Genomic DNA, 17756 nt, shown 5'->3' with positions numbered 1-17756 from the left:
TGCAAAGTGTTAAGAAATGAATCCCCCGCTAGGAGAGTGGGTGTGTGTTTAAAGGGCTGAGGTGAGGCAGTGGAGTCACAGTGCAGGGAAACCAGCAGGGGCCTTCCTGTTGGAGCAAATCTACCTTGGCCCATGGTCCAAAACTCCCTCAGAGAGAAAAGACACTGTTTCAATTGAGTATTTCACACACACCTCTCTGCAGGGAGTCGATACACATTCTTTAACGGCATGAGAGAGACTGAAGAGTAATAACTATAGGAATATAACCATTCCTTTCCATTTTGTGAACTGAATACATAGGGTTTCATTGACGATTTGGGATTCAACACTTGGGGTCATTGTCATCATTACTACACAATATCTGGTGTTCTTGGTTATACATAGAGCAAATGCATTTCTATTCTTTGAGAAAGTACTCCACCTACTGGCAATGACAGGAAGTATTGTCAACATTTAAAGTTTCACATGAAATAAAATGGTAGGAATAGTGTATTTTTCCATATCAAAGTTTATTGCTGACATGCATGTAGAGATTTGATGAAGTACAAAAATATGTCTTTTATACAAACTTTTTTTCTTTTTTTCCCCCCATCTCTGTACAATTAGCCAGGTTTTTGTATTAGACGCCCATATCCAACAAAGCAGCTTACAACAAATCCTGCTGGTTTTCAACCATTTTTTACCACCACATCATACACCATCATCTATTTTCCAGTTGAAATATTCAGCAAATCAAATACATCGTTAAACTGACAGACATTTCCCCCATTTTAGAATTATGGTAAAAATGAAAAATTAAGTTGAATGTTCATTAAATGAAAATCGGTTGTATTATGAAAAACATTAGGTTTTTCTGTAAGACTCAAATTCCAAATTCTTCCTTGTTGGTTGATTTTAGGCAATTATAATTCTGGGACCGCCTTGCAAGTAAAAAAAAATATTAAAAAATCATGCAAAAATCACATTTTACAAAGAGCTCAACATCATGCTTCGTATGGTGCTTTCAGTCCACAGAACGTCTATGAAGGGGACAACTTTCATAGAAAATTGGGACAATTCCAACAGCCAAATGTGAACACTATCTTGATAATGCTACAGATAATACATTACTATCAAGGGTCTTACCTAATAAACCTACATATTTATATCCAATAGTGGGTTATGGTCACCCTCAAGTAAGATGGGATCACAAATTTGCCTTCAACTTCAGCAAGGGCTGTGGTGTACACAAAATACCCTTTTCTCATCAACTACTGACACACTATCAACTACAATACTGCTTTTATACCCAGAAATTCACATTGAGGTGGGGAAAAAGCTAACATCTCAAAATCTCATTACATTTATGAATTCTTTTCAAATGTGGTGGCAAGCATTGCCTCCGATGCATAATTTGTGTTAAAGTGGGGCTGTTCAGGAGTGTGCAATGTTACAAAACGTTCAGATGAAGATATGATTTCCGGTCATGTTGAATTTGGAATCATATCAGTTCTATTCAACACATTCCTATCTGCAACATTTCACCTTACTGAATGTACCCCTGATCAGAGCTGATATCGTTCCACTAGATGGAAGCTCTACTGGTGTTGTCGCTGTAATGATGGTATTATATTTACATACTGACCAAAAGTCTGGTATGGGGCGATAAAACAGTTGGCATGGTCCCAGATCTGTTTGTGCTGGTCATTGTCAAGGCAACAGGAGTTGGCAAGACTGCACAAACAGAACTGGGATCAGGGTAATAAACAGATCACTACCATAAATCATCATAATGCACGATTATTTGTGTAAAAAATAGAACTATGCAGTCAGTCTCATTATTAGTGTAGCTTAAATCGACCACGAGTGTGTGGCAATGGTAAAAAATAATAAAAAGAGATCTTTAATGAAGATGGCTGATAGAGAGAAAAAAACTGCAATGGCGGCTCAAGTTTGAATGTTTGGAGAAACAAATGGAACCAGAACACTTCTTGCTTAAAGCTAAAATGGAAAATAGATTTGATGCCTGAAAATGGACAGTGAATAAATAACAAAATAAACATACATGAAATTGAGGAAAAAGACAATATACAATGAAATAGGACAAAACTGACTCAAGTTTCTACTCATGTGATCAATTTGGATATAAATAGGGTGAAGGCCTAAGCAATGCGAATACCTATAAAGATGGGCAAGCTTATGTGAACAGATGACTAATATTGTTCACGAGTTAGTAGCTTAGCAACATTGCTAGCTATTTTTTGACAAACTTTGCTAACAAACGACAACATTGCCATCTGTCTAAAGTAAATTTGCCGACATAATGGCAAACATTTTTCCTACTAAATATCTGCCTACTTTAGCAATGTCATCGTATTTCCAGGACACTAGTGTACTTTAGACGAAACAGCCGTTAGCCTCTGTGCAGAATGGTTGGATTGATCACGACGTTAGGCACCTCTATGGCACCGCCAGCAGAGGGAGGCTTGAGAACGTGCATAACGCGACAGACCACCTCATTGTTGAGTTTCTCTATGAAATATTACACTGATTCAATTATCACTATCAACATCATAGTAAGTCTCATGATCAGCTACTACAATATAACTTACAACAGCTAAAAGGGCTTGAGAGCTACTATGATCATCACGGCTTTGTTTGATTTGAAACTTTTGCTACACACTGGAGCATTCACGATTAAGACAGAGGCAACAGGAGGGATGCCCATCTTTCATAGCGGACACATTCAGTCCAGCCGGTCTTAGAAAAGCCTGTATGGTCTCAGTATGTGCAAGCAACTGAGGCAGGCAAGATAGGGAAGGATGGCTAGTTTAAGGGTCTGCACTGACTCACTGGGCTTAAATAACGTGGCTTTTTGACACCTAAATGCAAAACAATGGTTCCACAGGGGGTGAGAGCGAAAGCAAGAAAACAATGCAATCTGCTACTTAGAAGTAGGCGATTTGGCCACCCTTTGATAGTTAGCATTTTCAATGTAGAATAGATAGACGGGTAAAATGCTAGTTATTAGTCATAAGGAAAAAAGCTTATTCATATTCCACATTCCAAACCTTTATGCACCAAAACATAGTAATGCTTTCTGTCTACGGTGACAACACTACCCCGACAATTCCTTGTTTTCCGAGAATGGTGGACATGATGTAAAATGCACACAAAAAAATACAATTAAAAATAAAGATTGAGAGAGGTAGATTTGAAGTCGTCAGTTTAGAGACGGGACTAGTCCAGATCATTTTGGTTATGAGGAAACTAAAGAGAGTGAATTACGTCCATGATCAAGTGATCTCAGTTTGGAGAGTTGAGGGGAGAGAGGTTAGAGGAAGGTTGCTACATGGTTCTACTGGCCCTGTATTGCTCAGGGTTTTCAAGAATAAGTGGGGGTAGGTAGGAGGGTGATGGCCAGGTCTCAGCGGAGGGAAACAAATGGGGGGGGGGGGGGGGGCTTTTCATGTCCAAACACACACGCGTGTCTGGTATCCCCCTGGCCTGTACGAGTCCATATGTGCCCATAGCTGGCTGGCTGAGTCCATATGTGCCCATAGCTGGCTGGCTGAGTCCATATGTGCCCATAGCTGGCTGGCTGAGTCCATATGTGCCCATAGCTGGCTGGCTGAGTCCATATGTGCCCATAGCTGGCTGGCTAAGGGGGGGGGGGGGGGGGGTTCAGTGGGAGCCTTTGGTTGAGATCTTCAGATTCTCCAGCCATGCCATTCCTGTGCACACAACCAACACCCAGACTTGAAGTGTGAAAACTATGAGAGGTTGTCAGGTGAGTGATCAGTTCTGCCCCCCCCATGTCTATTCCCACTCCACCTACCTAACTCACCACAGCTAGGGACCCCTCTATCCAAGGGAGGGTCAGGCTGGGGCTAAGCTCCCATAGATATTCTCAGTTTCAGGGTACCTTCCCGACCCAACCCTTGTGTCCCCCACCCCACTTGTCCCCCAGAGGGCAAGGTGATGGGTGAAGGGGCTACTTCCGGAGGAAGCGCTGGGCCAGGATGGCGGCATCAAGAGGGCTGACGGGTGTGGCATCGTGGCCCAAGCGCCGCACGGGCGGGATGGCGCTGAACTGGCGCTTGGCGAGGAAGCTGGCCTTGGCCTCGTGAATAGTGTTCTTCTCCTCAGCCAGCAGCAGCTGCTGGCGCATGTAGTTCTCAAACTCGTACTGCGACGACTCCTCCATCATTTTCACCTGGGAGACAGATGCTTATTAGTTAGTTACACACTGGGTCGTGTTCATCAGGGCAGTGGTTTTCAAAACTCTTCTCAGTGACATTTTGTTATTGATTAGTTGAATCAGGTGCACTAGTTCTGGTATAGCTCAAACACATGGAATGGTTGGGGGTCCCTGAGGAGAGGTTTGAAAACCCCTGCATTAGAGCACATCATGGAAAATGTCTTAAGACATTTTGCAACAGAAAACTAAAATTAGCGTTTATTGGACCAGGTCTACCAAGTGCAGGTAGTCCCTTCCCAGTTTGTTAGTTTTCTTCTGTTTGGTGCCCACTGAACACGACCCTGCTGTTACACAGAGATACTGTTACACAATGAACACAAGTTAGAGAGCCTGGTTAATGATTAAGAGATCAGCGTCCTTGTCAAATCAGAGCTGATTAACTTACGCCACCATTCTCATCAATGGGGCTGTAGTGGAGCAGGTTGAGAGCTTCCAGTTCCTTGGTGTCCACGTCACCAACAAACTAACATGGTCCAAGCACACCAAGACAGTTGTGAAGAGGGCACAGCAAAACCTATTTCCCCTCAGGAGACTGAAAAGATTTGGCACGGTTCCTCAGATTCTCAAAAGGTTCTACAGCTGCACCATCGAGAGCATCCTGACTGGTTGCATTGCTGCCTGGTATGGCAATTGCTCGGCCTCCGACCGCAAGGAACTACAGAGGGTTGTGCGTACAGCCCAGTACATCACTGGGGCCAAGCTTCCTGCCATCCAGGACCTCTATACCAGGCGGTGTCAGAGGAAGACCCTAAAAATTGTCAAAGACTCCAGCCACCCTAGTCATGGACTGTTCTCTCTGCTACCGCATGGCAAGCAGTACCAGAGCACCAAGTCTAGGTCCAAGAGGCTTCTAAACATCATCTACCCCCAAGACATGACTCCTGAACATCTAATAAAATGGTTACTCAGACTATTTGCATTGCCGCCCACCCTCTGTTACACTACTGCTACGCTATCATCTATGCATAGTCAATTTAATTAACTCTACCTACATGTACATATTACCTCGACTAACCAGTGCCCCCGCACCGGTGCCCCCTGTATATAGCCTCGCTATTGTTATGTTACTACTGCCCCTTTAATTATTTGTTACTTTTATTTATTATTATAATTTTTTTTAAACTGCATTGTTGGTTAGGGCTTGTAAGCATTTCACTGTAAGGTCTACACCTGTTGTATTCAGCGCATGTGACAAATACAATTTGATTTTGATTTGAAAATACAGTTTCATGACTGAGAATGTTTGTCAAGCCATACTTGTACACATTTTTGTATTTCTTACACCACCTTTATATTTAAAAAGATTGGATTCAAATGTAATGAAAGTGCTTGCCTCATGGTGGCGCAGTGAGAACAAACACCAAGGCACCAGTCAGTAAGGGAGGAGCATTTGGCTCTGTTCCCCAGAAGGCTTTGGGTGAGGTGAAGTTCTGAGGCTTAGCCATGCGTTAATGCTAAAGGCTGAAGGTGGGTCAAGGGGGTTGTTGACCACAGGGATCTCACCTCCTGGAGATGCTCTGGGTGGCTGACCTGGTCATCGATGTCCGGTACAACCTGAAGAGGACCGGTCAAAGAGGATACTGACTGCCTACAAAGCACACACACAAAATAGAGTTTATCGACACAGCAAGGGTTGACTGATGATTCTATTGTGCAGCGTTTAAATTAATCTATTACGCTACGTTGCACCAAGTTAACATCTTGATGGCATTATAGATGATATTCTCACACCAGATGAGAATATATTGTTGTTTAGCACTTTTTCAACCACAAAACCACTACTGGCAATATTTAAAGTTCTCTCCCTGTCCACCAGGGGGCGTGACTCACCATGAGGCAATAATGCCGCTGAGAGACTCCAGGACCTCGGCAGCGGTCAGCCTCTGCTGGGGGTCTAGCACCAGCAGCTTCCGTATAAGACACACAGTGTTCTCCGACACACGCCCGTCCCTGAGGGGAGGGGGAGGAAAGGGAAGAAAGAGAGAGGGAAAAAGGGGGAAGGGTTATATTTATGGCCTTCAGTACCAGAAGGAGAAACTGTTGAATAATACATAGGAGGAACCAACAAGAGCATGGTCCTCTGTAGCTCAGTTGGTATAGTGTAGCGTTCGCAACGCCAGGATAGTGGGTTTGATTTCCCAGGATCACCTGTACATAAAATGTATGCATGCATGACTAAGTCACTTTGGATAAAAGCATCTGCTAAATGGCATATATTACTATTAGTTATAACAGTGTGTGGCCCAGAACTTAATTGATATTGTGCAATTCTGCCAAAGTCCTTGAGTAGACCAACTGTCATGATAAGCATCATTGTAGCATCTTCCAATTCACACCAACGCAGTATAAAAAGGGCCTTGAATAATGCCTGTGTGGCGCTGTAAGGGATGGAAGGTGTCATACGACATGTAGCACGCAACTCTGTATGGAGGTGCATGGAGCAATAATGCTTGTGTGGTTTTGTATGGGATGTGTGGTACTGTATTGGTGGGGGGGGTTGTATGTTGACCTACTCTGGGATAGAGTACTCTGCAGCCTTGATCTTGCGGAACAGCTCCTGAGGTATGCTGTCGTAGAAGGGGAACTGGCCGTAGAGCATAGTGAACAGCACCACGCCAAGGGCCCACATGTCACTGGGCTTACCGTGGTATGGCCGGCCTGCAAAGGAAGACATTAATAGATTCATTTAAAATGTTTCACGAGCTAGGTCTACACAATTGGCGACAGATTTATGCAACAACAAAAAAATATGCGCATTTTCCCACCAGAGATGCATTTCCATCAACTGGACTTGTTACAGATAGCGCTGTACAGATAGCGCTGTTGGCTAGAGAGCACGTATAGCCTACATGAGATTATTGTTCTGGACAACAACAAAAAAGTAGCGTGAGTTTTTATTTGTCAAACGGCAGCCAAGCATCGACAATCATGACATGAGAATAAGACCCTTGATATTTATTGGAAAGGAGCATCAAGCTCATCATTATGCACTTTCACCCATCCTGTGAAGTTCATCATTTATTTCATCTGTAGCCTAATAAACTGCATGCTTTTGCGTGTCCAAGTTATCGATATGTTACTATATTAATGAGCATAAAAGCATTTCAACCAGCATTTCTCACAATTAATTTTCCTGACAAAAAATAAAATGAGTATATTTTGTTTTGTCGACATTTGGAAAGTTCACCAAAAAACATGTTGACATTTCGAAAGTTTACTGTTTCCATCAGGCCTGTTGTGACATTTTGTATCTAACATGTACTCGCATAAAAAGTTTGGATGGAGACCTGGTTAACGTTTGACTTTTTGCAACTGAGAAAATGACGCTTCCTTAAAAACATGTTTTGCATATAGGCTTACATATCATGTAACAGTATGGTGCATGTACGTACATGCACCAGTACAATCACACTCAAATCTTAATTCAACCACAAACATCGTTTGTTGTTACTCCTCAACCCACTGTCCTCCTCTACAACCATACATAATACCCAGAATATCTCATTATCAACCACAGAACAAATGATTAACCAATGGAACACAAACAGAAGACAATGTGACTACCACTCTCTCCAACTGCAGATCTAGGCTCATCTTTCCAAGAAACTCCCAACCACAGTTACATATGGCAATACCGTACCTCCATTACTCTTAAACCTATGAAACCGTAAAGGCATGATGAGTCAGAAGCCAGTGATGGTAAGGGAGGAGCAATGAGCATGGTGCTCTGCTTTAAGACCAGAGGCAAGTGTTGTTATAAAGAGGTGGCGGCAGTTGCTTCCCTCCCTCTGCCCATGGGGCAATAATGGTAATGCAGTTGACACACACACACACAAGGGGGAGGGGTTGGGAGTAGTTTCCCTCTCGGTGAGTCATCAGTGTGACTCACTGGAGGTCAGTTTCATTGTTCTGTTTTCAACTTGTCAATGTTCCGCTCATATATGCCTAGGTTCTGTGTTTTAATGGAGAGAGGGGAAGCAAACACCAGCCAAATCTGCTCTTTTCACACATTTCCCACCAATCGTGTCTAGACCGAAGGGCTGAGAATAACTTTTCAAATGGTTAGAACCTCAGTGTACGCATGAAGTTCGTGCACAAACTACTGAGTGATGGAATATTGTGTGCCGTCTCTGCAGCAAGCGATTAAACTAATAGCAAAATGTAGCACAGTAACATGTTTGCAATAAAACCAAACAAATCAACACCACATACCCTAATACATGGCTTATCACGAGAGAACATCATGCAACTCTGAGATGATCAAGTTAATAAATGGAAGAAAAAAAAAAAAGCCGAGATATTTTCAGTCTTCACTAAATGTTCCAAGTTTGCAAAATAGGCTGTGTTGCCTAATAACCGGAAAAACCAACAGTGGACTGCCAAACATTACGCAAGCCTCCTGACTGACTCGCAGATTCCCAGCTCGACCCAGATTAAACTAGGCTGACCCTTCCTTTCAACAGAACAGTAAAATATATAAACAGGAGCTTCTCAGTCAAACCACATTACAAAAATAACATGTGAATTACCCTTGGAAATCAATAGGCCTACATGATTTGCATCCACTTGTTACATAAAGTAAGCATGGAGATATGGAAGTTTCAATTGAACTGTTTATGCGACTGTGTTTGGCATCAGTCAGTAGCATTTGTGACAGACTGATAGAGAACTTCCTTCTCCTTTCCCTTCACATGCCATCTGTGTGTGTGTGTGTGTGTCCTCTCACCACTCAGTACGTCAGGGCTGATGTAGGCTGGACTTCCTCGCTGGTCCTTCAGCAGGTCGTCCTCGCTCACCAGGTGCTTGCCCAGGCAGAAGTTGGTGATGGTAATCCGATGAGTCCTAGGGTACAGAGACCAACATACAGCAGGGTCATATTAAGTAGATACAAAAAAAAAAAAAAAAGTCACAAACTGAGCGAAAGACCGAAATGCAGCACAGTATGCCCTAATGCAGGTATTCCCAAATAGGGGTACGAGTACCCGCAATGCCGTCGGCGGTACGTCAAATAAAAATGAGTCACATTTTTTAATAAACAAAAGTAAAATTCTCTTCACATTTTCAAACAGTCCATTTATATCCCCCCCCTCGCCTGAGTAGCCTCGTTTCAGTGCCCAAAATAAAACCATCTACTGTTCAGCGAAATAACAATGCCAAATACATGTAGTCTAGTCAAATAATGAACATCCAATCATATTAACCGTCACTCTCTCGCGGGAATTCCACTAACAGTCCGTATGTAGCCAAACGTAGCTGCTGCTCATTCCGTTTGCTTGAAAATGTATAAATGGTAAAAAAATAAAATAATAATAATAATAATAAAAGGCCCGTGTCCACAGAGACACATACCACCAGCTCTAATGGTAGTACTGCTACTACAAGCAGTACTACACCTGCACTTGACGACACAAGTTGCTCTGCTTCCATGAGCACATCCAATGCTAGCATCAGTAATTCTATATTTGCTGTTAGCCAAGGTAGCATGGACACCGACAGTTGTGAATCTGATGCAGCCGAGCTGCATCAATTCCTCCACTGAACAGACCGGGACGTTGGACCATCAAAGACACGCAAATATGATGAGAACTACATTGATTTGGGGTTCACTTATATTGGTAGTGCCCTTCCTCAGCCACAGTGTTATACAGTATACGCAAAAGTACTCTCACAACGCGATGAAACATTCACTCTTGCGCAGACATTTAGAAACAAAACATGCCAATTTGAAAAATAAGCCATGGGAGTTTGAGCGAGAATTAAGACTACTTTCGAGTAGTAAAAGCAACAGATACCATTACTAAGAAGAGGCTAGAAGCGTCTTATATGGTGAGCTACCGAGTGGCTAGGACAGGCAACCCCCATACTATTGTGGAGGACAATTCTTCCTGCTGCTGCGGATATGGATGGGACAATGCTGGGGGGGAAAGGCCCCAAAAAACTATACCGACATTGCTTCATCAAACACCACTTTCACGATGCATCAGTAACATGGCAGGAGATGTTTTGAAACATTTACTGCTTCGCATACAAGCCAGTCAATTCTATGCATTACAGCTGGATTAATCAACAAACGTGGCGGGCACAGCTCCTGGTATATGTCCGTTACGTTTAGGGGGGGGTGTCAATTAAGGAAAACATCTTCTGGAAACCAGAACAGATTATCATATTTTTTAAAGTACTGGACAGCTTTGTGACATCAAATGGACTTTGGTGGTCAAGATGTGTTGGTATCTGTACTGATGGTGCAAAAGCCATGACAGGGAGACATAGTGGAGTGGTAACGACATTCAAGCAGTTTCTCCTGACGCGACTTGGGTACACTGCAGCATCCGAGAGGCTCTTGTTGCCAAGGGAATGCCTGACAGCTTGAAAAGAGGTTTTGGACACTGCAGTGAAAACTTTGTTAAAGCAAGGCCCCTGAACTCTCGTGTATTTTCTGCTCTATGCAATGATATGGGCAGCGGCCATGTAACACTTTTACAACATACAGAAGTGCGCTGGTTATCAAGGGGCAAGGTATTGACATGTTTTTTTTTTTTAAATTGAGAGACGAGCTTAAACTTTTACAGACTAATTTTCACTTGTCTGACCCCTTGCACAATTACAAGTTTCTCACACGACTGGCCTATCTGGGTGATGTTTTTTCTCACCTGAACGATCTGAAATCTAGGATTCCAGGGACTTTCCGCAACTATATTCAATGTGCGGGACAAAATTGAGGCTAAAAAGTTGGAGCTCTTCAGCCTGTGTTAAGGACAACACACAGGTCTTTCCATCATTGTATAATTGGTGTGCAAATGAACTCAAGCTTACGGGGACAATGTCAAATGTGATATAGCGAAGCACCCGAGTTGGGTGCACAAGCACGCAGGTACTTTACCAAAACGGATGACAAACTGGATTCGTTATCCCTTTCATGACCTGCCTCCAGTCCACTTACCGATATCTGAACAAGAGAGCCTCATCGAAATCGCAACAAGCAGTTCTGTGAAAATTGAATTTAAAGTCAGAAGCCACTGCCAGATTTCTGGATTGGGCTACACTCAATGTATCCTGCCTTGGCAAATCACACCGTTAAGACACTGATACCCTTTGCAATCATATACCTATGTGAGAGTGGATTCTCAGCCCTCACTAGCATGAAAACTAAATACAGGCACAGACTGTGTGGAAAATGATTTAAGACTGAGACTCTCTCTAATACAACCCAACATTGCAGTTATGTGCATCCTTTCAAGCACACCCTTCTCATTACCTGTGGCGAGTCATTCACAATTTGATGAACAAATAAGGTTTTATATGTAAGATGGCTAAATAAAAATAATTATATTATTATTTGTGCCATGGTCCTATAAGAGCTCTGTCTCACTTCCCATGAGCCGGGTTGTGACAAAAACTCACTCATTCTTATGTTTAATAAATGTATCGTATAGTGTGTGTGTGTGTGTGTGTGGCAGGTTTACAATGACGGCAAAAAACAACATTTGAGAGTGCGCTGACCCTGGTGCTAGAGGGGTACGCAGCTGGAGGTTGAATGTTTGAAGGGGTACGGGACTATAACAAGTTTGGGAACCACTGCCCTAATGAATATGACCCAGGAAACTCTACTCCACTTCCTGATTGTTAAAGTTTGCCTCTTCATCACAAAAAAATAAGTGTTTGGTAGGCCTGTGAAGACACAGGATGCTTCATGAAATAATGAAATAGATGCTGGCTGACGTGGGAGGCGTAGTTCACTCACTGCTTAATTTCACTGCATCACAATTAACTGACCACAGCATTATGGACTCCTTAGCGTCATCTTAAAAGAAACCAGAGGAAGTTTCAAAGAAACAAGACTACACGATCACCACCACCAGAAGGGACAACTCCAAACCAGGAGGACAGTGATATCTAGAGACAGGGTAAACGCCAGACAGTCTGGCGCCCAAGCACCGTAGCTAGGGACATCATATTGGTTTCTGTGGAAACATCATAGGCCTATCAGATGTTTGCATGAGTCATCGTAGATAAACTGTGTGTGTGTGTGTGTGTGTGTGTGGTGGGGGGGGCATGCAGGGTTTAATGGTAGGCCTTCATACAGTATCCCCATCCTTTCCAGAACATGTAGAGAGAGGGGAAAAAAAAAAAAAGGCTACACTGACAAACATGTGAGTCAACCTGTGGTTTGGGATAATTATCTCGATGACTAATCCTGCATGCCATTGGGTTGACGAATGTGTATGCAAAGCACATAAGGAAAACTGCACGCACAAGCTGAAGTCCACCCGCACGCATGCACAGGCTACACAATCACAACTGCAATTTAGCGCCTTGGTCTACTCAAGATCACGTTCTCACCCACAACCCCTTTCTCCAAGGACCGAGGTCAATGCAGCTTCCCCTATTCTCTCTCACCTGCACTGTATGCAGTTCACATTCTGCTCACACAGACAGAAGGCCACATTTAGGCTAAGGTTAATTGCTGTGAAAAAAATGCCACATTGTAAAAACATTTTTGAAGAGGAAACCTTTGTCTACAGTCTACCATCTGAGGCTGTTCAAAATGATTTGTGAACATGAGTCGTCTATAATACAGTAGCCTTTTGAAATTCACAATGACAGGAGGTGACGCTTGAAGGGCTCTCGATAAAAAGCTACTTTATGAAGGGGGCCTTTCTTTCGCCTGCATGCATCACACAACTGTGGTTGCTATTCTTACTCTGTATCCTCTCCATGAATGAGATAGCGTGTTCGCCTCGAGAGAGAAGGACCCTTAGGACTGGAGGGACCAAAAGAACCACACCGTCTCCACTTTCTGGTCGTGTGATCCCAGGAGACAGGAAACCAGAAACCGCCACATCCCCAGTGACTCCCCCTCATCCTGCCCAAAATAACTTGACTGATGGGAAAGGGGTTGAACATGGCACCCGCTGGCTCCACATGAAGCTCAACAAATTGCACTAACAAATAAACTAAAAATACATTTCAAAAATTCAGCAGGAGTGTCCCTCAATTGAAGCTATATTTGAGATTTTATTTTCAGAAAAACAGAACAGAACAGTGTGGTGAGGTCAAGCATTTCTCTCAAACATTTTGGGGATTTACCTGTGCATGACTGTGTCCCATCAAACACAATTAACATTGTAAAAAAAGTCAACTTCGCTTTCCAGTTTTAAACACAGACGGACTTCGAATTGCAACTAAAAGCTGTTCCTATTTTTGTAATGTCGCTTTTTTACTTATTTGTGAACCCGCTACCATCAACCAAACCCTTTTAAAATTGATTTGCAAAGTTTATTTCCAGCATAAGCAAACTCCTGACAATGATACAGCACACTGAGCTTTGCAGGACGGGGAGAAGTTGGTGAAGGGAAGAAGATTGTACAGGTGTAAACTAATCTTCAGCACAGTCAGTGGGAATATATGCAGAGGTTGATGTCAGTGTTAAGTGTCAGCTGACTGAAGCATGCTGACAAACAAGCACTATCGAAACTCAGTCTAAAGACTGTGCAGAGACAGGGGAGAGAGAGCGGGATGACCTGACAAGTGCAGCCTCTAAAGTCTAGTTTGCAATCAACCAAACATCTTACAACCCTAAAGTACACCCGCAATGTAACAGCTAATTTAAGAATTACTAGCCTACAAAACACCAGCTATTTAAAACAACTTGCTGGCAAGATGCAATAACAGCCTCATTCCATCCATTTCAAGCAGATAAATTACCTGAACAATAAAAAAATTAAAAAAGTAACGACCGTGCTGATGGAAAAGGAAATGCAGGTACATTTTTAAATGTCGGCATGCAATTTGTTTGTTCGACACGGTTGGTTCTTTTTGTCTAAAATGAATTATGCGAGAAATGGCAGCCTTTACATAATAGCAATCATATCGATGTAAACTTGGATTCACACGATGATAGGCTATGTTGTGTGATCCTACCACTAGGACTGGGGACAGCATGGAGTTTATTAGGCAACAGATGAAATAAGTTATGATAGGGGGTGCTTACATTTGTCCTGTTTCACACATGTACAAGTGTCTGGTGTAAAATGGAAAAAATGGTTTGTTGCATATCCCAAATATGGGTGAGGCCTTCCTCCATACATCTCTCTCCATCCATCCCCCATAAAGTATGCATGCACACTCAGCAAGGACACGTAGAGTAAAGGCAAAAGACAAAAAAGGAAGACAATGACAGGGAATGGAAGAAAGGAGTAACGAGCAAAGACAGTGTGAGAAAAAAAAAAGCCTTCTGACAGACAGAGGGAGGGAAAGTAAATAGAGGGCTGGGTGGGTGTGAGAGTGAGAGACGTGTGTGTCCATGGTGAGTCAGCCCTGAGCTATGGAGGGCCTTTGGCAGGCCTCTCCTTGTGTCTCCAGCTGGGACAGTGTTCCACTCGTCTGCTTCGTTCCGTGCAGCAGCCCCACCGGCCACAACAAAACACTTTCTTTCGTCACCACTACCGCTGCCAAATGGCGCTCACTAGGGATGCACGATTAATCTAAAATTGCGATATTGACATCCACAATATCTATATCGCAAGAGGCTGCAATATCGTTCTAGTTTCACTATAGACGGGTTAGCTGACAATGTCACGAAAACGATGTGCACGCTTCCATAGTGCAGAAGTCAGCGTGTTGTTGAGATTCTGGATGGCCAGATTGCTAGAAAGAATAATAAGAAACTGCCATGTGGGGAATCATAAGTGGCTTGTTTCATCTTGTTATTGATACAATGTCTTGTTTTGGAGGTGTTGACTGATTTCATGTCAATGCTAATATGGTAAAAAAATTCAAATTTAAATAAGAAAAATCACTAGCTAGCTAACCAATAACTAACAATGTATTTGAGAGACAATTGCTCATTGTGCAAATGTTAAATAAACAGACGAAATATAGCTTGCATGTTGTCATCCCTAAGCCAATCCCTTCTAATTTCCCCCCTCATAGTTGCAACAAAATAAAGGCGTGCGCTAAACAACTAACCAATCTATGCATGCTCTGACCGAACAGAAAGCTCTCAACAGATTTGTCCAAACATGAACGATGTAGCTATTCACTAATATAAATCCACGTTTCTATTTTATACTATTCATTTGTGTAACTTGCTCTCTGCAAAACACTTGTTTGTTGGTCTTACCAAGCTGCCAAATTTAGTTTACTCCACTGAGATAAGGCAAATCTTGCTAGCAAACATTTGCTCTAATACAGCCTAATACCAGTGAGTATATCAGCATTGGTTGTGCAACAGCTTGTTCTTAAAATCAAAGAGGAAAAGACAAAGAATATTAAATTCTGTCCGAATGTATCTATTTAAATCTAATTAGGGTCCCATGGGAAACACTGACCAACACTTCGGTTCCTACTGTCATAACCAACTCCTCCCTTTTTCCATTAGTTGTCATACCAAACAAAACTGCATTCCAAGTGCCCACTGTAATCCTACCATATAAATAGAATGGTCATTCTAAATTGTATGATGCCAACAGCATAGCCAAGTGTTTTGATCTATACATCGCAAATAAAATAGCAATATATGGTACAAAAATAGCACTTCGATTTTTTTGCAGCGCTCACCATTAATCATCAAGCCTTAAATTGACCAGGATTGGGATGCACTGCTGCACAGTATGTTCGTGTGTAGTGGGGGGAGAGGGAAGGAATTGAGGTAGTAAACACTTCTTTGCAGCGGCTAATATGCTTTTAGGTGATGTATGGCCACTACTATTTAGATATGTGTATGCATGAATGAAACTCATTCAGACCCATGAATATGCCACTTGCTCAATTGTTTAATAGTCTAGCACGTGGAGCCAAGAGGAATTGCAAAAGCTGTTGATCAGTTACAAAACAGTCACTAGCATACTCCTACATTTCATGGACTCAAGATAAAAACAGCTAAATACATTCACGGTAAATAAAATAAAAAACAATGAAAGAAATTAAGAAATCCAGCAGGGTTTTAAGAGGCACAATTTTATTTTACCCTTATTTAACTAGGCAAGTCAGTTAGGAACAAATTCTTATTTTCAATGACGGCCTAGGAACAATGGGTTAACTGCCTTGTTCAGGGGCAGAACGACAGATTTTGTACCTTGTCAGCTCGGGGATTCGATCTTGCAACCTTTCGGTTACTAGTCCAACGCGCTAACCACTAGGCTACGCTGCCGCCCCAAAATAGCCCCAATAAGGCTGGGATTTGACAGGGACCTCACAATACGATATTTAGGTGGCAATACAATATGTATTGCGATTCAATGTTTCAAACATATCTGCTACAGAGGGACAAGCGAGAGGATGAGTAAACAAGTTCTGATCAGCCATGGAAATAAGTGCTGAAAACAAATTGTCTCCCTATTTACAAAATGGAGAACTAGCTCTGAAGGAAAACATTTTAGTTTTGGTGCAGGTACAGCAAACTAGCATGAAAACAATATTGCGATATTGTCAAAACGATACAATACCGTCAAAAATAATATTTTGATATGGAAAGGGGGAATTCAACTTAAATGTCTTTGATACGCAACTATTGATTTGTTCCCAGATCACAACCCCCCTCCATCCTCACTAGCACGCACTCCGTTCACACACACTCAAAATAAAGAATACTGCCTAGCCATGATTGGTTGAGATAGAGGGTGAGTCATTCACAAGAAAGAGCAATTCTGTCACTCAAGGCCTCCCTGTCACATGGCACGTCCTCTCTGCTACGCAGATATTTGTAAACTCCTTTGGATTAACTCATTTTCATCAATGACAAGAGGCAAAGTGTAGCTACAGCTTTCAATAACAGAGTGGTCCTGAATACAGCTGCTGGTATCGACACAGCTCTTTCTTCTGAGGCAAAAGCAGTCTGTTTAAAGCAGAGTGGGAAGGATTATTTTTTTTACGTCTTTCGTGAATCATAAACTAACAGTTAAGAGCTTACAGTTAAAATACAGAGATAGTTAGTCTCATCTGTATAAAAAAAAAGTCATTTTCATTGTTAGCTAGCTAGACAGTTGCATACAGGTAACATATGCAGCTAGCTGGCTGAGATGGCCAGTTGCATTCTGCAGTTAGTTGATTGCTGATGTGCAAAGCCATGACGATAATATGTTCGTCAGTGTATTATGTTTAACTAGCTAGATACCGAAAATAGCCACTGTGGTGCGAATGCTAATCGACTAGCAAGCTAATCAAACCCCAAGTTAAGTGACAGGGACACATGAAATGGCTAAATAACTAGCTATCTACACATGTTCAACTAGCTTAATACTAGCCTCGTTCAGAATTCGAGAGTGAAATAGTTACACACTCGTCTCTAACGTGTAGGCTCAGCATTACCGAACAGTCCCATTAAGTCAGAATGATGAACAAACTTTATTTCAACTTACTTTACTGGTTGTCCACCGATGTTGTCCCTATGTCAGAGGTAATTTGATACAAAATATCCACAGGGAAGTCTTATCAACCCAACCTTTAGTACGCTGTCTGTATTTCCAGTTGTTATTTTCAAAACTGATGCAATTCGCACATGAAACGCTTGCACAAT

At 42.3% G+C, this 17756-nt stretch overlaps 1 protein-coding gene across 1 annotated transcript in view; it reads right to left on the bottom strand.

The window, feature by feature from the left end:
- Nucleotides 1-490: 490 nt before the first annotated feature.
- Nucleotides 491-17756, bottom strand: part of LOC106605122 (serine/threonine-protein kinase 40) — a 28169-nt gene continuing 10903 nt past the window's right edge. The window contains exons 7-11 of the mRNA XM_014200452.3: nucleotides 8967-9082; nucleotides 6754-6898; nucleotides 6071-6190; nucleotides 5744-5828; nucleotides 491-4195 (exon numbers count right to left, since the gene is read on the bottom strand). Of these exons, the coding sequence (XP_014055927.1) occupies nucleotides 3974-4195; nucleotides 5744-5828; nucleotides 6071-6190; nucleotides 6754-6898; nucleotides 8967-9082 (688 nt within the window). The 3' untranslated portion in view covers nucleotides 491-3973. The remainder of the gene's footprint in view (nucleotides 4196-5743; nucleotides 5829-6070; nucleotides 6191-6753; nucleotides 6899-8966; nucleotides 9083-17756) is intronic.

This window comes from Salmo salar, chromosome 05, assembly GCF_965601325.2.
Source record: "Salmo salar chromosome 05, fSalSal1, whole genome shotgun sequence".
In the NCBI taxonomy this organism is placed as follows: domain Eukaryota; kingdom Metazoa; phylum Chordata; class Actinopteri; order Salmoniformes; family Salmonidae; genus Salmo; species Salmo salar.
Note: the sequence above shows the minus strand (reverse complement) of the source record. Positions and strands in the feature narration are given on the sequence as shown.